Here is a 24,516-nt window from a genome sequence, read left to right as displayed (position 1 = left end):
CCTAAAGCATATGCAATACAATCTTAAAATTAAACTCATCAACAAAACAAGGTAAATTTTTAAGAGCATCATTTTAAAATTGTCTCTTAAAGCCTGTCTATAATAAAAGCTCACATGCATTAATTATTGCCAAGTTCTGTGATTCCATTAATTAAAACTTAAGTATCACTCGATGCTACAAGAAACCCAAAGTTAAGATAGTTTTTAAAAGTTGGAAGCACCGAGCACATCTGTTCAAAGCACTGAAATGAAATAAAGAAGTCACTACTTCTGTATAAGGTTGATCTATTTTCTTAAGCAGATCATTCACCAACTTATTTTCAAACATTATTTTTTTTCTCATTTTCAAACATTATTTAAAGGCTGCCAACATAGCTCACCTGGCTAGTGCTCCTAGTTTGTCATGTGTATGACCCAGATCCAAGCAGAGACCTCACTGTACTGGGGAGCTCTGATGCTGTCATGTCTTTCCCTTTCTCTGCCTGTCTCTGTTTCTGTCTCTCCATACCCACACGCGCGCGCACACACACATATACGAAAAAGTCCAGAGCTCTATGGTCCCAATAATGATGAGCAAAAAACAAATAAAAACATTATTTAAGCAGATTTGAAAAATGGTATATCTCTATTTTGTTTAATGATGAGTCAACAACACCTAAAGGCAATAGTCACAAATTACTTACCTATCAGGCACCCTTGGAGCAAAACAGGAAGTGGTAGAATGAACACAGAGAATGGAGTCGGGTCCAAGTTCCTGGACTTTAGCCTCCACTGCTCTCAGGTCTGTACGCAGCTCGTCTCCTTCCAGAACATTCTCTATGACCACAGGCTCAAAACCTAACCAAGGCAAGCAGAAATCAAAATGTTAGTGTGAACCAAAGGCCACGCTGCAAAAGAACTTGGAATGACTACTTTGGTTGATGAACCCTTCAACAGGAATAAAGACTGGCTCCATATATATGTAAGTCAAAAGCAGGTGACAATCATGTGAAGGACAGTTAGGTCGCAGTGGGACCCCGAGTCTACTTGAATACTCCACAGCAACGAAAAAGACTAACAATAAAGAAAACAAAAGTTAGATAGATACCTGGCAAGTGACAATAAACAGGATTACTTAAGTTCCATTTCAGGTCACAGAAAAGTATATCTACGTACTCTTAGAGGGCAACATTTAAACTTTGTTTTGAAGCTGACTTTATTTGTAACACAAGCAAAAAGAATCTAATCAGGGCAGCACTGAAATGAATCACAAACATCAGCTTAATGTTTTACCTCTAAAGAAGAATGTAATGAATTTCAGTTCCCTGAAGATCACTGGCCCACTGCATAACCTTCAATAATGTAAGTATATCAATTGCTTTAAAAATATCAAATTATTAAACTTAGCTAACACATGACCAAAGTTCCACCTACATAACTACAGTGTAGCCTTGGACAAACTGGAAGTGTTGTAAATGCAATGCATACACTGAATGTACAACAGCACTTACAGAATTAAGTGCCTTGTGACACTAGCAAATTCTCTGAGATGACAGTACAATCTCCGTGTCCGGTCTTAGACATCAGACAAGAAAACTCGGGAAGTATTTGTTGCTCATAACATTACGTGGCTGCATCTAATCTTCATTCTCAAATACCAAATCTAGCAGCTGGTTGGATTCACGGATTTGAAAGATACAGGGGATTCGGAAACCATCAGCTCAGCTCCCTCATTTCAAAGATAAGGGAGTGAAAGTTGAGGAAGATTAAGAGGCTTCCCCAAGGTCAGACAGGAAGTTAAATAAAGTGAAGAAGGAGTCCTTTACACTTGTGCTCTGGATCCCATAGCAAGCTGTCTGCACTCTCTCTTCAGAAATAAAAAGGTACCAAGCACCATCAAATCACTAATACAAATATATTTGTTGAGAAGTATGCGCGTATTATATCTATATATGTGCGTCTATGGGAACAATGTTTGAAATCCCTAAAGACAGCTAGTTTTCTATTACTTTGTAAATATCTAGACCCAGCACTGTCTGCTTTCAAACACATAAAGGCAAACACACCATCCTGCTTCTCTACGGATACACACTATTAGCAACAAAGGAAGGATGGAAAAATATAAATAATATAAACTATAGATCATGGCATAGTTTTGAAAAGTTTCCAGTTTTTCAATATGGCAATCTTTTCCATGAGTTTATGATTTACAGTTACTTGGTTAATAGGATTTAATTTAAGAGACTTATGCCACGGGGGCCGGGCGGTAGCTCAGCGGATTAAGCGCTTATGGAGCAAAGTGCACGAACCCGCATACAGATCCCGGTTCCCCACCTGCAGGGGGGTCACTTCACAAGCAGTGAAGCAGGTCTGCAGGTGTCTGTCTTTCTCTCCCCTCTCTGTCTTCCCATCCTCTCTCGACTTCTCTCTGTCCTATCCAACAACAATGGCACCAATAACAACAAAGATAACAAGGACGACAAAAGGGAAAAAACAGCCTCTAAGAGCAGTGGATTCGTAGTACATGCACCGAGCCCCAGCAATAACCCTGGAGGCAAAAAAAGAAAAAAGAAAACTTATACCACAAAAAATAAAATTTATGTCACTTAGTATAAACCAGTTTATCTTCAAAAGTCCATCATTTTCTGTTACATGTTGAAAATATGAATCCCTTTACATGAGTTTCTCTAGTATTACTTATGCAATTTAATTATAGTCCAATAGTCTTTATTTCAAAAGACCACTCAAAAAGTACCTTAAATCCTCAGATTTGTCTTGAACTAAGCAAGTCAAATAATAAAATGCCAATTTAAGGTTTTGGATTCAGCTGTACTTCATGATGACAGCATCCCTGCCTTGACTTTGTCTCACGGCGAGAATTTCTGTGTTCTCCATTAGTGTGTGTTGTTTTCGCCGGGCTGGCTTCAAGGGCCAGTAACAGACGACCCAGGACTCATGGCTGGGTTGTATGCAGTATCTCTTTATTCATGCAGGACACAGCGCAATCTATACCAAGCTAAGCTAAACTAAAAACAACAATCTTGTCCTTATAAATATACTAGCCCAGTAGGGTGGGAACAGGATGCGATGCAGAGAGGGTGGAGAGAAAAGTGACTGGTGCAAATCAGGGTGTGACAAGGAGAGGGGGCGGAGCAGGTGAGAATTCTATCACTGAACCACCAATGCCCTGGAGGGAGGGTGGCGCTTGTTAACAGCGGTTATGTAAATAGAATGAAGTGGTTATGTAAATAGAATAGTGTTAAGCAGGGGGGATTAAACTAATGAAACAGAGGGGTTTTTAGAAGCATACCAACAAATGTGCAGTCAGCAGACACTCCTGAAATATCTTTTATGCTCCAGAACTTGGTGTTGGGCATTTTCAGACACTATACCATTTAATTCTCAAAACAACCTGGTAGGGCAGACAGTCGTGACCTCATTTAAAGAATGGGTATGTATACTCAGCAGTGCCATTTATGAGGACATGTTAAAAGTCTTAAAGCAGGGATTCTTACAGGCATCAGGACAGCCATGTTCACGGCAGTATTTTAACAATGCCCAAAGGTAGAAGCAACCCAAGAGCCCACTGGTGAAAGGAAGAACACATAAAATGTGGGATGCAGACACAAAGGATTATTATTCCGTCTTTTAAAAAGCACGAATTTTGACACATGCACTAACACAGGTGGACCTTAAGATCCACAGATGCTGGGAGTCGGGCGGTAGCCCAGCAGGCTAAGCGCACATGGCGCAAATCACAAGGACCGGTGGAAGGATCCCTTTTCGAGCCCCCTGCTCCCTACCTGCAGGGGAGTCGCTTCACAGGTGGTGAAGCAGGTCTGCAGGTGTCTGTCTTTCTCTCCCCCTCTCTGTCTTCCCCTCCTCTCTCCATTTCTCTCTGTCCTATCCAACAACATCAACATCAATAACAACAATAATAACTACAACAATGAAAAACAAGGGGAACAAAAGGGAAAATAGTTTTTAAAAAATTTTAAAAAAAAAGATACACAGATGCTAACTGAAATAAGCCAGTCACAAAAAGATAAAACTCTGATTCTACTTATATGAAGAACTTGAGTTGTCAAATTCAGAGACACAGAAAATAAACTGGTAGTTACCAATGACTGGAGTATTCAAAAGAATAAATTGTTTTTTAATAGTATGAGGTTCAATTTGGAAGGATCAAAGTATTCTGGAGATGGCTAGTCATAGTGGTCACACGACAATGTAAATGTGTGTACGCTTAAAAATAATTAAGATGGTAAACTGCAGGGGCAGGGTGGTGGTATAGCTGGTTGAGGGCACATGTTACAATGCACGTGGACCCAGGTTTGAAGCCCAAGTCCCCACCTGCAGGGGGAAAGTTTTTTGAGTGGTGAAGCAGTGATGCAGGTGTCGCTCTCCGTATCACCCCCTTCCCTCTGAATTTCTGGCTGTCTCTGTCCAATAAATAAATATATTTTTAAAAAATTTTTAAGATGGCAAACTGCATGTGGTGTGCCAATTTTTTTTTTTTTTAAAGTGGAGTTACGCTGTGGCACATCTTGTTAAACGCATGTACAACCATGAACAAGAACCTGGGTTCAAGCCCCTGGTCCCCACCTTCAAGGGAAAGCTTCAAGAGTGGTAAAGCAGGGCTGCAGGTGTTTCTCTGTCTGTCTCCCTCTCTCCCTGTTTCAACTTCTCTCTCAAATAATTTCTTTCTCAAGTAAAATAGATAAGTAAAGTTAAAAATAATAAAAAAGGGAGTTGGGTGGTAGCGCAGTGGGTTAAGCACACGTGGCGCAAAAAGCAAGGACCGACTTAAGGATCCCGGTTCAAGCCCCCGGTTCCCCACTTGCAAGGAAGTCGCTTCATAGGCGGTGAAGCAGGTCTGCAGGTGTCTATCTTCCTCTCCCTCTGTCTTCCCCTCCTCTCTCCATTTCTCTCTGTCCTATCCAACAACAACAACATCAATAACAATAACAATAATAACTACAACAACAATATAAAGACAACAAGGGGAACAAAAGGGAAAATAAAAACAAAAATAAATAAATAAGAATAGAAACAGGTTCCACTTTCTTTTTTTAATTACCCATCTCTACATTAAAAAGTCTGATTAACGGGAGTCGGGTGGTAGTGCAGCGGTTTAAGCGCACGTGGAGCAAAGCACAGGAGTGGCTTAAGGATCCTAGTTCAAGCCCCCAGCTCCCCACCTGCAAGGGAGTTGCTTCACAAGCGGTGAAGCAGGTCTGCAGGTGTCTGTCTTTCTCTCCCCCTCTGTCTTCCCCTCCTCTCTCCATTTCTCTCTGTCCTATCCAACAACAATGACATCATCAACAACAATAACTACAACAACAAGGGCAACGAAAAGGGAAAATAAATAATAATAAAAAATAAAATATAAAAAAAAAACTCTGATTATCCTATGATAATGAAAACATTATATACACTGCATCTCTTCATTTACCTGCAGTGATCATAGACTTAAAGCAGGACTTCTGGTCTATTCGCGGCCATATAATATACTTGGCCTTTGGTCTTTTGTGCCGCAGCGTTAAGAAACACAGAGTTAAACTCATACCAGTTGCCATAGGAACTACGAAGCAGTTGGACACTGAGTGCACACCTAGGGATGAGAAGAAAATAGAAATTCATTATCCCACAGAAAAACCGCCATCCTTCTTGCAGAAACTATACTCTTGATAAAATAATAAGAGCTGTCACCCTAGTGCAGCTTCCTCTAGACTTGTTCTCACAAAGTTCCCCGTCAAAATAGATGCTGCAGGCTATGGCTCTATGAAAAAGCTCAAGGCTACTACCTGACTCTAAAGGTTTTTACACAAAAACATGTTTTTTTGGTTTTTTTCTTCAAAATCCATTAATATCCTTTTTTTTTTTCACTGCCACCAGGGTGCCAGCACTATGAATCCACCACTCCCAAAGACCACTTTTTCCTTTTTTTTTTTTTTTTTTCTATTGTATTTGCTAGGACAGAGAGAAATTGAGAGGAGAGGAGGAGACAGAGAGGGACATAGAGGGTTTGGGCAGTAATGCACTGGGTTAAGCGCACACAGTACAAAGCACAAGGACCCATGAAAGGATCCAGTTCAAACCCCTGGCTCCCCACCTGTGGGGGGTTGCTTCACAATCAGTGAAGCAGGTCTGTAGGTGTCTCTTTCTCTCCCTCTCTATTCCCCCCCCCCAATTCTTTCCATTTCTCTCTGTCCTATCCAGTAAAAATGGAAAAAAAAAAAAAAAAGTGGCCACCAGAAGCAGTGGATTCATAGTACAGGCACAGAGCCCCAGCAATAACCCTGGAGGCAAAAACAGAAAAACAGAAAGACAGACACTTGCAGACCTGCTGAGCCACTTGTGCAGAGTCCTCCAAGCAGGTGGGGAGCGAGGGCTCAAACCTGGGATCCTCGTGCACAGTAATATGTGCACTCAACCAGGTGTGCCACCACCTGCCCTCCCTCCCCATTTATATCTATTTTAAAAAAGTTGTTAAAAAAAAAAGGAAGTTAGGAAAAGGTCTATATGGGGGTGGGAGGGGTAGGGAACAGACCAGAATATTACGATTACCAAAGCACATACCAGCTAGCTTGATGATGTCCAGGACCAAAGAATTGGTGATTTTGTTCAAAAGGCTGGAACCTGCAGCTTTGGGTTGCACAGCAGAAATATCACCTGAGCGTCCGATTCCATGAATGAACCTAAGCAAAAAATGGGCCAAAAACTAGACAAAAACACTCAGTGTTCTAAGGCAACCACTGTACGGCTTACACAGAAATCACCAGAAGCAGTGCTTGACTATTTCAGACGTGCCTTCCAGACTCTTAATAGTGTGAAAATATCCTGGTGATATCGTAACAGATCCATCAGCGAGGCTGTGGTGGTCTGTCTCCAAAAATGGTCACCACGTCGATCCTTTCTGCCACACCAAAAGATGGAAGTCGAATTCCTCTCCACTTGAATCTGAGGTAGCCGTAGTGACTGGTTTAGCCAGAATTAATCTAGCCTAAATGATGACCAGAAACTTCCAAGTTAGGTCAAAAGAAGCCTACTGGCCTCTAGAAGGGCTTGTTAGAGAATGAGTGGGCGGTGCGGGTGGAGGGTCGCTCTTACAGTTCGGCTACCTTGTTGGGAGAAGGCCTGGCCACAGGAGACACTACCCGTGAAACAAGTGATCAAAATGAGTTAAATTGTCTCTGTGCCCACCTATGAACCTGCAGATGAGCAAACTTTTGAGGAATATCTAACGACAACTGCACGACAGACCCAAAGCAATCATCCTGGCTCTGCTTTAATGCTTACCTACAGAACCATGAGAGATAATAAATGTTACTACCATTTGGGTGGTTTGTTAGGCAGGAAGAGAAAGCCAGAAGATATGCAACATTAATATTCTTCTTTCCTAGATCCCTAACAAGAGCTGTGGACTCAGTTCCAACGAGAAAAAAACAAAACAAAACAAAACAAAACTGGTGTTTCAAATATTACCTAAACTTAAAAGAATGATCTGTTTCTTGAAAATTAGTATGCAAATTTACTCATTTTAAATTAAATGTTATATGCTATTTAACAGTAGCCCTGGATACTCTTCAAAAAAAAATGTGCATATAATTTATGGCTAGACTCAAAGTTCTGCACCCTGGGATTATCACAGAACACTGGTGTCACACTTCATTACCACTGAAACTTCACAGACAAAACGTTTTTTTTCATATATTATCAACCATGTTAGCAGCCCATTGCTAACTGTGGAATTTTTCACCCAAGTTACACATTCATCATGATTAGTTTTGACTGAAATAAAATTCTACTATCCCTAGAAGAATTTATCATGATTCAAAATCATGGAGGGCAGGAGTCTACCCATATTTTAGAGAACTATCAGAGAACAGAGATGTGATTGTATTCAAATCACTACTGTTTAAATTGTTACCAGAACTGTGAAAGGCTTTCTGAAATGGTAAAAAGAACTTCAAAAAAACTAATCTAAATGAAATGCTCTAATACTGTAATAATACAACTCTCCTATTGCAACAAAGCAAGGCGTTTAAAATAGGGTTCAGTTTGGACGAAGATGAGTAATGTTTTCAAGCTCTACCCAGGGGTCAGGCAGTGACGCATTAGTTGAGTGCACATGTCGCCATGTGCGAGGACGAGGGTGTTATAATTAACATCAAAACACTCTGCTGAGGTGCAAGTGGACTTGGCTATGGCACGGCTGGGAGCAGGTTTAAACCATCAAAGCTTTATTATGGCGGCACAGTAGTGCAGGACGTAGTATATTAAGTACCATGAAATAAGAAATTATAGGAAGGGTTAATTAAGCCAGGCTCATAAGCCCATGAATGAAGTTACCAAAAGTTCAGCCCCACGAGATAAACAAACACCAGTGAGGTATATATAGGCTACTCATCTGGCTGTAGCGAAGTCTTCGAGTTTCCCACGTGTTCAGTTCCCAGGAGAGGCCGCCACAGCAGGTACCTCAAGCAGCCCCAGCCCGGATCCATTTGAGCAGGAGAAACACAGGCCAAAAAGGCCAGACTTCCAGCTGCCTGTGTTGAAGTCCACTTGACCCACCCACAATCCACTGTACCTCTGCGCAGATTATAGTTTGCCCTGTCGCCAGGCTGACGTCAGGGGAGTGCTGTGTCCAGCTTCCTGTGGTCAGCCGGTATACTGTGTCACAGCACTAGGGTGCAAGCCCCCGGCCCCTCACCTGCAGGGGGAAAGCTTCACCAGTGGTGAAGCAGGGCTGCAGGTGTCTCTCTGTCTCTCCTTCTCTATTTCCCCCTTCCCTCTCAACTTTGCTCTGTCTTTGATAATAAACTGATGAACTATAAAAAAAAAAAAAAAACCTCTTCTAAAATAAAGTCTTACCCATACATCAGTCTCAAAAGCAGAGCAAAGCAACATAAAACAAGTTAAAAGGAAAAAAAAAAAAAAAACTCTCAATGTTAGGGGAAAAAAAACAAGGAAAACTAAAAACAGCCTTAATATATTTTAAATACTCACAACCAAATAGGTGTGTTGGGTTACATTAGACAGACCTCAGATCCTGTACTGCAGCCACCCACAGCCTGACAGGGTGACCACTACATGCTAGCAATTTTTATCCTTGAAAAGCACCTGGTCAGATTGTTCCTACCCACCCCTTGCATCTGATTTACAAGACCATCTGAAGACGGAAGATGTGTGTTACAGGTAAGACGTTCTGTCATTTTTAAAAGATTTGGTTTGGGAGGGAGGGAGGAGGACAGAAGACTTGTTTCCACACCCTACTTTAAAAAAAAACATCAGACCTGTAATGACGTCGAGCAACTAATGAAGATGCCACTCTGCCTTCCCTCTCTCCCACGCCACAGTTGCCCAGGAAATTGTTGCTGTCCATGATGGCAAGTTCATGCAGGAAGAGTTCCAGTGTACTTTCATCCCAACCATCCTCCGGACACTTTCCCTTAAAAAAAAAAAAAAAAAAAAAAGGCATACCGGTTACATGTAGGGAGACCACTGTTGGAATGCTACTCAGCTTTTAAAAATGATGAATTCACCTTCATCACCTCATCTTGGATGGAGCTTAAAGGTAAGTCAGAAAGCAAAGAATGAATATGGGATGACCCCACTCAGACAGCAGATGAGAAATAAGAACAGCAGGGGAAACACAAAGCAGAAGTTGGACTGGGTTTGGTGTATTGCACCAAAGTAAAGGATTGGGAGCAGGGGGGTCTTTCAGGTTCTGGGGCCTGATCTTGGAAAAGGATGGGGGGGGTGTTACAGTGTTTTAGAGAAAACAGAAATTTTACACATGTGCCAACAACAGTATTTACTGTTGATTGTAAACCATTAAGTGCCCCAATTAAAAAAAAAAAAAAGAAATCGGGAGTAGGGCGTTGCTCAGTGGGTTAAGCACAGGTGGCGCAAAGCGCCAAGGACCTGTGTAAGGATCCCAGTTCGAGCCCCTGGCTCCGCACCTACAGAGAGTTGCTTCACAAGTGGTGAAGCAGGTCTGCAGGTGTCTGTCTTTCTCTCTCCCCTCTGTCTTCCCCTCCTCTCTCCATTTCTCTCTGTCCTTTCCAACAACGATGACATCAATAACGACAATAACCACAACAATAAAACAAGGGCAACAAAAGGGAATAAATATTTTTTAAAAAATAGACCATTGTTCCCTAGACCTAAGTTTTAATGATTTTTAAAACTTAAAAAAATAAGTTAATTTTATGAGAGAGAGACCACATCATCATGCATCTTTGGCCCTGGGTGGTACCGGGGCTTGAACCTGGGATCTCTAAAGCCCCAGGCATGCAAATCCTACGCTCTACATTTAACAAGTAGTCTGCCATGCTCCTTGCTTTCTACACTTCAGACCTAAACTTGGCTCCATAAGGGTACAGGTGGGGAAGACTCTGAGCACCGCTAAACCTACACTTGAAACTTCCGGTCATGTTGTCGTGAAAAGTACCTGTTGAGATTGCTGCCCTCTCCCTGCCACCTCTGCTGCTGGCGGGCAAGTCCCTGTGAGCAGGGGCGATGTGGGTGACACTGGATAGCTGGGCAGGACTGCCCCCAGCACCTGCTCTGGCTTACTGAACAGTGAGCGACACTTGTGAGAAATGCTGACAAAGAACCCTCCGACCTGTTCAATGGCAGCGTCTAGCAGCTTTATGTAAACCTCTTCCACTTGGGTTGGGGGTGTCAGAACTGGGGACTTGTCAGATTTCAAAGAGCTGAAAAATTCTGCAGGAAGCCAGGCAGTAGGTGAGGTTAGGTGGAAGCGCTTTGAAAAGTTATTGGTCTGGGGGGACTGCACCGTGGTTCTGCAAAAAGCTTTGCATGCCTAAGGCACCGTAAGTCCCAGGTTTGATCCCCAGCACCTCCATAACCCAGTGGTTCTTAGATAGACTGACAGGTAGATAAAGCTTTAAAGAGTAATAAAAGAATAGGTTTGGGAGGCAGTTGGTTTCTTTTTATGCCGACATGCCTCGTTGCCTCACTTTTGAGGCAGATGGTTCCTTGTTACTATCCGCCCATCTCATCTCTTGGAACTATTTTCTTGTTTATTCTAATAAACTTTTTATCGGTTAAAAAAAAGGGGGATGGCCCGTGGATGATGCACTGGTCGAACACACGTTACAGTGCACAAGGACCTGAGTTCAAGCCCCCAGTTCCCACATGCAGGGAGGAAATGCTCTGTGAATGGTGAAGCAGGGCTGCAGGTGTCTCTCTCCCTTTCTGTTACTACTCCCTACCCTCTCGACTTTTGGCTGTGAATATCCAACGGGTAAATAAAAGATTTTTTAAAAGTTTAAGGGGAAAAAAAAAATCTAAAAAAAAAAAAAGGTAACAGATCATGGTTTGCAACTGTGTCCCCTGGGACTGTAAACTTTGCCCTTTCTGCAAACACAAACGCAGATGGACTGGAGCGCCCCTGCCGGCTGGGCTTGAAATCGCGAGACCGCGCGCCCGCGAGGGTCTCTCGCGGGGTTTGCAGGTTCTGAGCTCTGCCCGTCAGCACTGCGCATGCGAGCGGCGCCGGGCTGCGGGCTGGTCCCGGGGTCGCGCACGCGGCCGGGGAGGCAGGACACGGCGCGGAGGGAGCCTGGGAAACCTGGGTAGGGGGGCGCGGCGGCTGCGGAGGGGCCCGACAGCTCGGTACCTTCTCCAGAAGCAGCCGTATGAGGTGCTCGTGCGAGCGGCGGGCCTCACTGCCTTGCCGCACGTAAGCCGGCGACACGAGCCGCTCGCCCGCCGTGAAGCTTTCGCGGTTCATGTCGGCGGTGGTGGCTGTGGCGAGGGACAAACGGTCCCCACCGGCGGTTTCCCACGACGGAACCAGAATGCCCCTCACCGCCTGGACGGTACGGCAAGGCCCAGGGACAAAAATCTGTCTTCTCGCTGTCGCACATGCGCAACTGTCTTATAGGGAGAGCAGGTGGCGTCTGGGCTCTGAGCATGCGCGTTGGAAGCCGAGCGGCTTAGCCCCGCCTGGTCGCTTCTGATTGGTCCAGACAAACCCGGGCGCTCCAGAAAAAGGCCTGCGGGTGCCCAGAGAAGCAAAGAGGAAAGGGCAACCTCTTGGCCTTGTCTGCGAACAGTGGCCTGAGTTACCGAGTGTTCTGGTCTTGTAGGATCATAAGCTCTTGCAGAGAATGTGCTGCAGTTTCTCAGAGCGTGCTTCTCAGGTTCCAGAACTTCTCCCCACTCGCACATTGTTAACCATTTACTACTGCCCGACAACCCCTGATGCAATAATAATGCCGGTTATATTTTTTACCCTTTGCACTACAGACTTTTTAGGGGTGACACTTAGCATCCGCTTGATAGAAAGTTTTTGTTAGCTCGTTTTACACTCAACCCAGGATAGAAACTCTACAGGGAAGGGGTGGGAGTGTAGTAGCATAATGCTTTGCAAAGAGACTCAGGCCTGAGGCTCCAAAGTCCCAAGTTCAGTGGCCCACAGCACCGAAAGCCAGAGCTCAGCAGTGCTCTAGAGAAAGAAAGAAAGGAAGGAAGCAAGCATTTTCGGTTTTTTGTTTTTGTTTTTGCTACTCCCAACCCCCCCCCACACACACACACACACCAACACCTTAAACAGTGTTCAGGGTATAGAGTGACTAATAGTAAACCAACAGACTTTTTAATTAATGATTAACAAGATTGTAAGATAACGGTACAATTCATACAGTTTCCACCACCAGAGTTCCATATCCCATCCCCTCCATTGGAAGCTTCCCTATTCTTTATCCCTCTGGAACCATGGATAAAAATTATTTACGGGGTGCCGAAAGTGGGAGGCCTGGCTTCTGTAACCGCTTTTCTGCTAGACATGAACGTTGGCAGGTCGATCCAAATAGACTTTTTAAGTTACTGATTTGATGAATTATTTGGCCACTAAGCAACCCAGCACAAGGAGTCAGATAAGAGAAAAATAAAAGGTTGGATTGCAGCCTCCAGTTTCCTTACAGCCTTCACCTCAGCAGAATCTACTTGTCTTCCCTGGCTTGCTCAAGTGAGATGGAATTGTTCAGTGTTTAGTAATTTTGTGAGCTGGTTTTTAAATACAGCTGCTCTTTTAAAATAAAACGTGTTTACTTGCGATTAGGTCCATTGTAGTTGAGCAAAAGTAATAAATACTTACACTTCCTAATTACTACATTTTATTATTTTCTATACACTTGAGATTATATCTATTATGTCTGTGTGGTGGCAATAGGATATAATGTAATATTTACCTCTCAATTTCCTTTGTAGTGACAACATGTTGGTAGTTTGGAATGAGCCAGGATGCGAATGTTTAAATACATAAAAACCAACAAATACTCTAAATCAGGCTTTTACCTTCCCCCTCCCCATCCCATGCCCTTTTGGAATTAGCTGTGTGGCGTGCACTAACTTATCACTGTTCTTAGCACACCACCTAATAAAGCACACCGCACCATCTATCAGCCATAATACTTGCCAAATTGCTTTTCAGTAATTGTCTGTCTTACTCAACATCAATGTGAGCTCCTGGTTGGCAAGATATTTGCTGTCTGTGTTCAAGCCACAAGCCAGAACACATAGTAGCTACTCACAGATACTTGTTGAATGACAAAGACCATAGGAGAATTCTATAAGACCACACAGATGGGGCTGGGTGGTGGCACACCCGGGTGAGTGCACACATTACTGTACATGAATACCTGGGTTCAAGACCCCTGTCCCCACATGTGAGGAAAAGTCTCACAAGTGGTGAAACAGTGCAGCAGGTGTCTTTCCCTCTCTCTGTCTCTCCCTTCCCTCTCAATTTCTGTCTCTATCCAAAATAAATAAATATTTTTAAAAATAAAACTTCAAAGAAAGACAAATCACAAAAAAAGTGAGAGTTTAGCTTGCCTTTTTACATGAGCATTAAATTCAGTCTTTTAGAAAGAATTTTAGTCTTAAAATGCACTTATTTTAGGATCATTTTTAGGAAGTCTTCAATCCCATGTAAAATGTACAAAAATCCTGCCATTCATCTCATCATGGAAGGAACACACAAAGTGTTGGAATCAGCTGATTCTCTCACATTCTTCATTGGTCTTCATTTAGAAGAAAAAAAAAGTTTCCAAAAACTAAAGTCATCATCAATATTTTCCTTCACTGAAGATATTTGAAATGGGGGCCGGGTGGTGGCGCGCCTGGTTGAGCGCACATGTTACAATGTGCAAGGACCCAGGTTTGAGCCCCTGGTCTCCACCTGCAGGGGGAAAGCTTTGCAAGTGGTGAAGCAGGGCTGCTGGTGTCTCTCTAACTCCCTGTACCCTCTAGATTTCTGAATGTTTCTATCTAATAAATAAAGATTTAAAAAAATTTTAAGCATTTGAAACATGCAGGCTGTGGAGCCAATCTTAAAATAGGTACTCCAAAGCTGTTCTCATCTAGTCACTTACCTAATAAATATTTACTGGGCTCCTAGTGGTTTTTTTTTTTTTTAACAGAAAGGGTAATATCCAAATAATTTCATGTCCATTAGAAGATCATAATTTTTGTTTTGTTTTATTTTTAAATTGATTGAATAATGAATGATCAACAAGACTGTAGGATAAGATGGGTACAATTCCACACAATTACCACCACCAGAGTTCCATATCCCATCCCCTCCATTGGAAGCTTTCCTGTTCTTTATCCCCCTGGGAGCATGGACCCGGGATCATTATGGGGTGCAGAAGGCGAAAGGTCTGGTTTCTGTAATTGCTCCTCCGCTGGACATGGGTGCTGGCAGGTCAATCCATACTCCCAGCCTGTTTCTGTCTTTCCCTAGTGGGGCAGGTCTCTGGAGAGGTGGATTTCCAAGGCACATCAGTGAAGTTATCCATTCAAGGAAGTCAGGTTGGCATCATAGTAGCATCTGGAACCTAGTGGCTGAAAAAGCATTAAGATACAAGGCAGAACAAATCGTTTAATAATCAGGAACCTAAATTAGGTAGGACTATAGCCGATGAGATTTGGGGTCTCCATTTTGGAAAAAAGCACGACTATTTTAGGTATATTATAAGGGGCCCATGACTTTACTAACTTGCCTGAGCCTGACAACTAACATGCAGGTGGGCTAAAGGTATTGTCTGGGGAGATGGTGTCAGAGCTGGAAGTAGGACTAGAAAACTGTATCAGGTCAGAAGAGAAAAACACAAGTAGAACCTCAACTGGAATTGGCATATTGCACCAATGTAAAAGACTTCGGGGGGGGGGGGGGGGGAGGGGAATACAGGTCCAAGAAGGATGGCAGAGGTTTTAGTGGGGGTTGTATTGTTATATGGGAAACTTAGAAATGGTATGCATGTACAAACTTTTGTATTTACTGTTGAATGTAAAACATTAATTCCCCAATAAAGAAATTAAAATTAAAAAAAAAGAAAAGAAAAGAAAACTGTATCAGGGACGAAAGTAGCTCCCAGATATTGGAAAGGTATACAAATATTGTCAGTTGAAAACCCATCGATTTGGTCTGGGGCCCATAATCAGCACAGGGACCCATGCAACCTCCACATCACTGCAAGTCTGAGCTCATATTCTGTGGTCATAGCTAGGAACAATCCAGGCTGCACAAATTGCAGGACCCATCCTCCTGGAGTGGCAGGGTGTGTCGACCCAAACAGCGACGGTGGGAGAGGAGTCTGCTAGAGATCTAGGCCCATCATGTCTACGTGGAAGAATATCGTAATTTTAAAATAGGCCCAGCATGCATAAGTACCAGTTTTGCTTGTGTCACTAGTCGTGTGATCTCGGACACACTACTCATAGTCCTTGAGCTTTGTTTTTCTTCAACATAAAATAAAGGAATAGGGGGGTCGGGCGGTGGCGCAGTGGGTTAAGCGCATGTGGTGCAAAGCGCAGGAACTGGCGTAAGGATCCCGGTTCGAGCCCCCGGCTCCCCACCTGCAGGGGAGTCGCTTCACAGGTGGTGAAGCAGGTCTGCAGGTGTCTATCTTTCTCTCCCCTTCTCTGTCTTCCCCTCATCTCTCCATTTCTCTCTGTCCTATCCAACAACGAATTGCGTCAACAAGGGCAATAATAATAACCACAACGAAGCTACAACAAGGGCAACAAAAGGGGGAAAAAAAATGGCCTCCAGGAGCGGTGGATTCATGGTACAGGCACCGAGCCCAGCAATAACCCTGGAGGAGGAAAAAATAAAAAATAAAAAAATAAAATAAAATAAAGGAATGGAAGAAACTGTGATGATTCAATAAAATGTACTTGCTAAATGACACCTTTCCTTGGAGAGGCTGATTATGCAAATAGGCAATGATGAGGTCATGAATAACAAAAGAATTCTAGCCCGCTGCCTCTGTAACCATGCCAGAAAACCCCACCAAACCCGTGACCACTGTTCTAGAACAGTATTCAGCAAATGCCTGACAGCTTCCCAATGTCCTTTTTTTTTCTCTCTCTCTGACTAATAGCTCAGGACCATACACAGAACACCTGAACCAGTGGCATAAATGCCCCTTTTCTAGTTTGCCCTCCTCCAGCCTACCCTAGCCCAATGGCTTCCAATCCCCAACCTCAGCACTTTCCTGTTCATTTCATTGTAAATTTTTCCCACTTCCCTGCTGTGTTGAGTCTGCTGGCAGGTTGTGAGCTCTAGCAAGCTCTGGATAAATGGTTTCTATTTGCTCATTCAGATGATCTTCCTTTGTTGCCACAGATTTCCTGGAGACTTACTGAAACAGTGTCTGCAGTGTCCTCACTGGACCCCAATCTTAACCAGAGGTAGGACCCTGAGAGTCCCTCATACCTTCCCACGTGTGACCTGTGCATTCATCTCTGCCCACCTGGTAAGTGACTGTGGGGCCTGAACTCTGCTATCTTTGCATTGAGTTTATTTATTCTAAGTTTGCTGCCCAAATCTGTTACAGGGCTGTGTTTATTTGGCATTCATGGAATCAGGTCATTCCTTTTACCTGTTGTGCCTCTTTTGTACTTCCGTTTTGTATTATGCTGTATAAAAGTATCATTTGTTATACGCAAGGTCTTGCACAAGGACCCGGGTTCAAACCCCTTGCTCTCTACCCACAGCAGGGATGCTTCCAAGCTATGAAGCAGGTCTGCAGGTGTCTATATTTCACTGTCCCTCTTTATCTTCCCCTCCCCTCTCAAGTTCTCTCTGTCCTTTTTCTTTAAGAATTTATTTATTTATGAATGAGAAAGATAGGAGGAGAGAGAAAGAACCAGACATCACACTGGTACATGTGCTGCTGGGGATTGAACTCGGGACCTCATGCTTGAGAATCCATTGCTTTATCCACTACGCCACCTCCTGGACCACGTGTTCTCTCTGTCCTATAGAATAAAAAATGAAAAAGGAGGACCTAGTGGGGGTTGTATTGTTATGGGGAAATGTCATACATGTACAAACTATTATATTTTACTGTTGACTGTGAACCATTAATCCCCCAATAAATAAATAAATAATTTAAAACAAAATTTAATCTAGTCTAAATTCAGGCGGTAGTGCACTAGGTTAAGCGCACATAGTACTAAGCACAAGGATCCACACAAGGATCCTGGTTTGAGGCCCCAGCTCCCCACCTGAAGGGGGGGGTCACTTCATAAGCTCTTTAGCAGGTCTGCAGGTGTCTATCATTCTCCCTCCTCACCCTATCTTCCCCTCCTGTCTCAGTCTCTGTCCTATCCAATAATAATAAAAAAATTTTTTAATCTTATTGCTTTCTTTTTATTATTGAGGTAGTGTTGGTTTATGAGAGAGAGATACAGAGAGAGAAAGAGACTTCAAATAATTTACTGGGGAAGTAATGGTTTCTAGGACAATTGTTGATACATGAGTATAGTTTCTTATCTCCCTGTGATAGGTGTCTGCACACCACTCCCACCACCAACCCAAGTCTCTGTGCCCAGGACTATGTGTATTTTAGAGGTGCAGAGTCAACTCTCTTCAAATTAAGTTATCACACACCACCCGTCAGCCAGGTACCCATACCACAGTCCACCATCATTGTAAGCCCTTAGGAGGGTGAATGAAGCAGGAGGTGACTTCGCTGACAGATGCAGACGGACAAACAGTGACTCTGGCATGCCTTGCTAGTCCATCCGCATGTGTTGGAAAACGTCTGGGGTAGAGGAAATGACAGTTTTTAAAGAGGCACACCAGGATCTGGCTGTCATCAACCTCATTAATCAAGCCTCTTAAGCAATTTGCAGCAAAATAACTTCCACACCAATGCCAAGCTTCAAAGAGCAGTTGGAAAGAGGAAGTGAGGGAGTAGTAGAATCAGTAACTAGGCTGCTCAGAGAAGTCTCCTGTGATTAGAAATAGAGAGGGGAAGAAATGTAGTAATTACATTTTGCTGAGACTCAGAACTCGGGAAGCACAGCCTGGCCTTCATCTGCTCTATTTCATTTGGAGAGAGATGAAAGGGAAGCAGAGGTGGACGGAGCAGAAGGTAATTAAAGGCCTTCCCTGGGATGAGTAGAACAGTCCTCTCTCCAGAGGGAGGAGAGGGAGGGAGAGAAGGCCTCCTCCAAGCAGGAAAGCTGTGGAACTAGACTACAATCCCTTACAAAAGCAGGAGGAAAGTGGCTGGAAACTTGTCAGGAGTCTGTGAACAGAGCTGGAGCCAGAGGCATGCTGACATCTGAGAGAGTGTGAGGGAAGAGGTTGCCAGTGCTTTGACTGGGAGTGGCAGAGCTCAAATTAAGGGCAAGCAAGTGGTCAAATAGTGCTTGGGGATTGTGGGCTCCAGGACCAGGCAGACAGAGTTTCATCCTGCCTTCTTTTTCCTTTAGTTTAATTTGTGTGGTAACACAGTCTCTGCTGTCTGTGAAAAGGGCATAAGGATTCCAAGAGAAAAGCAATGAGCAAGCATTTGAAGAAGGTGAGACCAGGCTCTGCTATCAGAGCTGTTGGTGACCACGTCCCTGAGGAAACTACTTGAGCAGCGTGGAGAGTGGGGGCTTGCTCACTCAGCCTCCTTCCCGTGGGACCAGTACAGCTGACGTGCTGCAGACTCCTTCCCAGTTGGCATTCTAGAAGTAAATGAAGTATGGGCAACTGGATGAATCTGACAGGTGAAGGGCACTCCCCAATCACTTGTTTTGAATTAACAAGCAAGGCAGTAGAAGCACAAGCGTGGGGGGGAGGGGGGGCTCTCAGACTGTTCTCCAACCTCCTGGGTGCCCAACGGCAGTGTGACTTCCTGATACCATCTCAGCACAGTCCCAGCAGTAGATTATTGACTTGAGCAGCCCTTGTGATGGCCTTTCCTGGTGGGTCATTTCTGAGGTGTTGGTGACATCACTTCATAAACCCAGTCTAGAGTCCACATCAAAAACTCCTTATTCCTTTCTGTGTACCATGCATTCAGTGCTTCCTGCACTCAACCCCGACTGCTGTATAAACTAGGTCTTTGCTTGCTGCTTGGCACCATATTCTTCATATGTGGAAAGAATTGCTTTAAAGCACCATTCCCTTGTCCTGGCAATGTTACGGCTTCTGAATTGCTGACACCTGTTGGTATGCTTCTAAGACCCCTTCTGTTTCATTGGTTGAATCCCCCCTGCTTAACACCGTATTCTATTTACATAACCACTGTTAACTAAGCACTACCCTGTGTTGGTATGCCTCATATTGGTTTGGTCTCCTTCCCCCCACCTCTGGGAGATTTGGTTTGGCCCCTACTAGTTTCACACCCCTTTGTCCCCGCCCCAAAGAACCCCTACGGAGTCCAGAGTTCTGGCAGCAGCCGCTGGAGGAGAATGTTGGGGAAGCACATGGTGTGGTGATTTGCCCGCTTGTGAATAAAGATTAAACTGCAGCTTCTCTGACCAGCTGTGTGTCCCCGAGTCTTTATCTGTCTTCCACCTCGAAGCTAGCCCAGCCTACTGGAGCCCCAAACGCTAACGACAGCCCTGCCTGCAGGGCATTGGTTTAATCCCCACTGGTTCGTGATGTCTTTTTGCTCCGCCCCGTCTCATAGTACACCCTGATTTGCACCAGTCACTTTTCACTCCACCCTCTCTACGTCACATCCTCTTTCCACCCTACTTGGCCAGTATATATATAAGGACAGGACTGTGATTATATATAGTTTAGATGGCTTAGATTGTGCTGCATCCCACATGAATAAAGAGATACTGCGTACAGCTCAGCCATGAGTCTCTGGTCATCTGTCTCCCACCCGTGAAGCTAGCCCGGCATACACCTATGAAATGACTGGCTATCCTCATTTCATAAGCAGTGAAACTGATCTGCAGGTGTCTATCTTCTCTCTCTGCTCCTCCCCTCTCAATCTCTCTCTGTCCTATCCAGTAAAATGGGGGAAATGGCTGCCAGGAGCAGTGGATTCATGGTGCCAGTACTGAGCCCCAGTGATAACCCTGAAGGCAAAAAAGAAAAAAAGGAAAGGCTGACCATCCTTTCACAGCTAAGCCTAAAACACTGCCATCTCCTGGTGATAGCTGCCCTATCTCTAACCACGATGATAGGATTATGGGAAGGGACTAATCAGAATGAAAAGAGCCAGAGTAGACTCCTGTATCCCCCTCCTCCAAAAAATGAAAAGAAAAAAGAAATCACAGCCCAGTCTGTCGGGTCTCTGGCGGGGTGATCTCCAGGGGAAAGGTAACGGACTGGTTCTTTCTTGCTCATGACAGGGGTGACACAAAGTAAAAGACACCAGGGAGCTCCTCAGCGTGTTAACTCAGACTCAGAACTCCTTTATTAGCAAGGTGGACATGAGTTAAATAGAAAAACAAATGAAGGGAATTATTATTGAAATACGTCAGAAATGACAGGTTTCTTAACAGTCGGCATGCCCCTAAGGTAGGGGGCTGGTATGACAGGAATTGATGAGATACAAGACAGTTATTCTCCATGACGCAAGCAACTTAATTATCCAAAGGTATTTGAGAGAAGCATAGGGGTTAAACCAGAAGGGTGAGATAGAGAGAAGATGGATATCAAAAGGCCATATAGTTTGGAATTTCTCTTGTCTGGGGTCTGAGGTGTGTGATGAAGTGTGTGATAAGGTGTGTTCTTCTGTGATCAGAAGGTGACTTTGAATAAGTGAATCTGCGGCCATGTGGCCTGCAGTTAATGGAGGGAAGTATTGGGGTTTCTGTGGGCCTGAGAGTCAAGAAGGAAAGAACCAAGTCTGACTTTCCCCCCTTTTGCTCACCTTGGTTGAGAGAAACTTACCAAGAGGTTTTCTTCTCAGACCTCCATCCAAGGATGAGGGTGGTTCTCCCTAAGCTCTATCAGGCTCACACATAGTCCCAACACCAGTCAATACTGATGTTCTTGTGGAATATAGAAAATGGAGACGGTGAGAGAAGAGAATCTCTCCAGTATTTTCCCACAGAGATGAAGTACTGATGACTCAATCTGAATTGTGAAGTCATCTTGGCAGACTCGGCCTTTTAATCCTTTTAGTCAAAAATGACTCACAGTGCGTCTGTGGTGGCTGAATTGCTTACAGTAAAAAGAAAAAGAAAAAAAACCACTCTCTTCACAGTGGGCTCCAATCCTTTGGGGAAGAAGGCAGGAAATAAACACACTCTGCAACCTTCTCATCTTTAACTCACTTTCCCTTTTTTTTTTTTCATACTTGCTTCACCGCTTGTGAGAGGACCCCCTGCAGGTGGGGAGCCAGGGGCTCAAACTAGGATCCTTGTGCCAGTCCTTGCACTTTGCGCCATATGCACTTAATCCACTGTGCTACTGCCCGTCCCCCCCCCTTTTTAAATTTTTATTTATAAAATGAAAACTCTGACAATACCATAGGATACGAAGGGTACAATTCCCACCACCAGAACTCCGTATCCCATCCTCTCCCCTGATAGCTTCCCTAATCTTTAACCCTCTGGGAGTATGGACCCCGGGACATTATTACTCATCACCGCAGAATGTGAGCTCAGACCTACAGGGATGCAGAGGTTACATAGGCTCCTAAGCTGAATATGGGCCCCAGATCAAATCGATGGGGTTTATAATCCACCATCCCCCCAGACAATAACTTGGGTCCAACTGCATGTTAGTTGTTAGACTCAGGCAAAAACTGATCCAGCTTTCTAGTCCTTTTTCCAGCCATTGGCTTTCCCTTTATTTAAAGTTACTGTTGACCACTGGGCACCTAACCTGGTATAGCCGTCACTTCTCTTGTCTCCCTGAGCCCTGGTCCGTTAGCATTCCAGACTAGTTTTATTAATGACTCAGTTCTGCAGCACCTGGTAATTTCCACACAAAACTGAGAACAGTCTGTGAGCCTAGAGACTTCATCTAGACAGCTGAGTTGATATCTAAGAAAAGCCCACTCACCCTGAAACCTTCTCCTTCCCCCAAAGCCTGACTTGCATTCCCTAATGAAGGAGCAAATGCTCCTTGGTCAATTCTTTAAAAAAATATATAGATAGATAGATAGATAGATAGATAGATATAGATATTGGATAGAGATTGAAAGAAATTGAGAGAGAAGGGGGAGATAGAGAAGGAAACAGACTATTGCAGCGCTGCTTCACCACTTGTAAAGCCTCCCCCTCTGCAGTGTGTGTTTGTGGGGGGGGTGTTTGAACCCCGGTCCTTGAGCATAGTAACATGTTTTGGTCAATTCTTAATTGCCTGCATGTGACTTGTTTAAAACAACTTATTTGCATTAATTAGGGGATGAGTTGAAAAGGTCAGGCTCTTGTGTTCAAGACTCAGGGGTTCAGATTCTGACTGTGGCTTGCTGGCACTGTAATCTTCAATAAACTACTTCACTTCTCTGTGGTTCAATCTCTAAATCTATAAAAAGAAAAAAAGGACAAAAAAAAGTGCCAATAAGAATACCTACTGGGGGGTCGGGCGGTAGCGCGGTGGGTTAAGCGCACATGGCGCTAAGCACAGGGACCGGCGTAAGGATCCCGGTTCGAGCCCCCGGCTCCCCACCTGCAGGGGAGTCGCTTCACAGGCGGTGAAACAGGTCTGCAGGTGTCTATCTTTCTCTCCCCCTCTCTCTCTGTCTTCCCCTCCTTTCTCCATTTCTCTCTGTCCTATCCAACAACAAAGCAACGTCAACAATCGCAATAATAACCGCAATGAGGCTGCAACAACTAGGGCAACAAAAAGAGGGCAAAATGGCCTCCAGGAGCGGTGGATTCATGGTGCAGGCACCGAGCCCAGCAATAACCCTGGAGGGAAAATTAATTAATTAATTAATTAAAATAAAAAGAATACCTACTGAACTGGGGAGATGGCAAAATTATGATTATGCAAAAAGACTTTCATGTTTGAGGTTCTGAGGTCCCAGGTTCAATCCCCTGATGATAACTAGCCAGGGCAGAACAATGCTCTGGTCTTCTCTCTCTCTCTTTTTTCTCTCAATCTGTGTGTGTGTGTGTGTGTGTGTGTGTGTGTGTGTGTGTGTGTGTACTTTTCTCTGTATCCCCCATTAAAATAATCCAATAAAATGTTTTTTAAAAAAATACCTACTTTGGGGTTGGGTGGTGGCATACTTGGTAGGCCATACACATTACCATTCTCAAAAACTTTGGTTCAAATCCCAGAAGGGGAAAGCTTCACAAGCAGTATAGCAATGCTGAAGGTGTCTGCCTCTGCCTCTGCCTCTGCCTCTGCCTCTGCCTCTGCCTCTGCCTCTGCCTCTCCCTCTCCCTCTCCCTCTCCCTCTCCCTCTCCCTCTCCCTCTCCCTCTCCCTCTCCCTCTCCCTCTCCCTCTCTCTCTCCCTCTCCCTCTCTCCCTTTCCTTCTCCCCCTCCCTATCCCTCTCTGTTTCTGTCTAGATCTGAAGGGGAAAAAAATGGCCAACAACTATAGACTCGGCGTAGGCACCTAGTCCCTAGCAATAATCCTGGAGGCCTAAATAGATACCTTATTTTATGTGGACTAAAACATATGTAAAATAAACACAGTCAATTGACAGTTATTACATTTACCAGTTAATGCAGTTATAACACATAATAAAATTGTTAGGGCTTCATCTTTGCACTCATCCTTATTTCAAACAGTTTTTGTTTGTTGGTTTGTTTGCATATTCCAAAGTTATTTTTTCTCCCCAGTTCTCTTTCTAAGGAATCTTCCTTTTTTTTTTTTTTAGAAGCTCAGAGGCATTCTGTATTTCAAGACAACATTTTTCAGCCATTATTGCATTCAGTCTTGGCCATATGACACAAAAATTAACTGCAAAGTGGTAGAAACGTAAGATGAAATTAGCCTGAACAACGTCCATTTGGAAAAAAAGCACTTGTCAGACTTACCTTTCACCCACCTTTTGTGGGTGAAAATAGAAATTTCTGTGCCTCAGAGGTAGCACTGTGGACAAGCCATTGGATCTTCAAGCATGAAGTCCTGAATTCAATCCCCAGCATCACATGTGCCAGAGTGATATTTTGATTCTCTTTCCTCCTCTCTCTCATAAATGAATGAATAATTTTAAAAATAAAAGAAATTTATATTTTGTTGGCATCATTAGATATTTCTTCTGCAAGACAGAATGCACATTGTAGAAAGCCACACATTTAGCAAAAATGTACATTCAAAATAATGCTTTTAGGAATATTAGA

General features: G+C 43.9%; 1 protein-coding gene across 2 annotated transcripts in view; it reads right to left on the bottom strand.

The window, feature by feature from the left end:
• The window catches only part of SEPSECS (Sep (O-phosphoserine) tRNA:Sec (selenocysteine) tRNA synthase), a 46,205-nt gene extending 34,323 nt beyond the window's left edge, over positions 1-11,882 (bottom strand). The window contains exons 1-5 of one of the 2 annotated variants that reach the window (XM_060188263.1): positions 11,825-11,882; positions 9,279-9,433; positions 6,562-6,680; positions 5,435-5,593; positions 684-837 (exon numbers count right to left, since the gene is read on the bottom strand). In XM_060188263.1, coding sequence (XP_060044246.1) covers positions 684-837; positions 5,435-5,593; positions 6,562-6,680; positions 9,279-9,367 — 521 coding nt within the window. In that variant the 5' untranslated portion in view covers positions 9,368-9,433; positions 11,825-11,882. Of the gene's footprint in view, positions 1-683; positions 838-5,434; positions 5,594-6,561; positions 6,681-9,278; positions 9,434-11,632 lie in introns of both variants that reach the window. The other variant, XM_007535112.3, reaches the window with a different exon arrangement.
• Between the last annotated feature and the right edge of the window lie 12,634 nt (positions 11,883-24,516).

The sequence above is a fragment of the Erinaceus europaeus genome, chromosome 3, assembly GCF_950295315.1.
Source record: "Erinaceus europaeus chromosome 3, mEriEur2.1, whole genome shotgun sequence".
Taxonomy (NCBI): domain Eukaryota; kingdom Metazoa; phylum Chordata; class Mammalia; order Eulipotyphla; family Erinaceidae; genus Erinaceus; species Erinaceus europaeus.
This window is presented reverse-complemented; position numbering and strand designations above follow the sequence as displayed.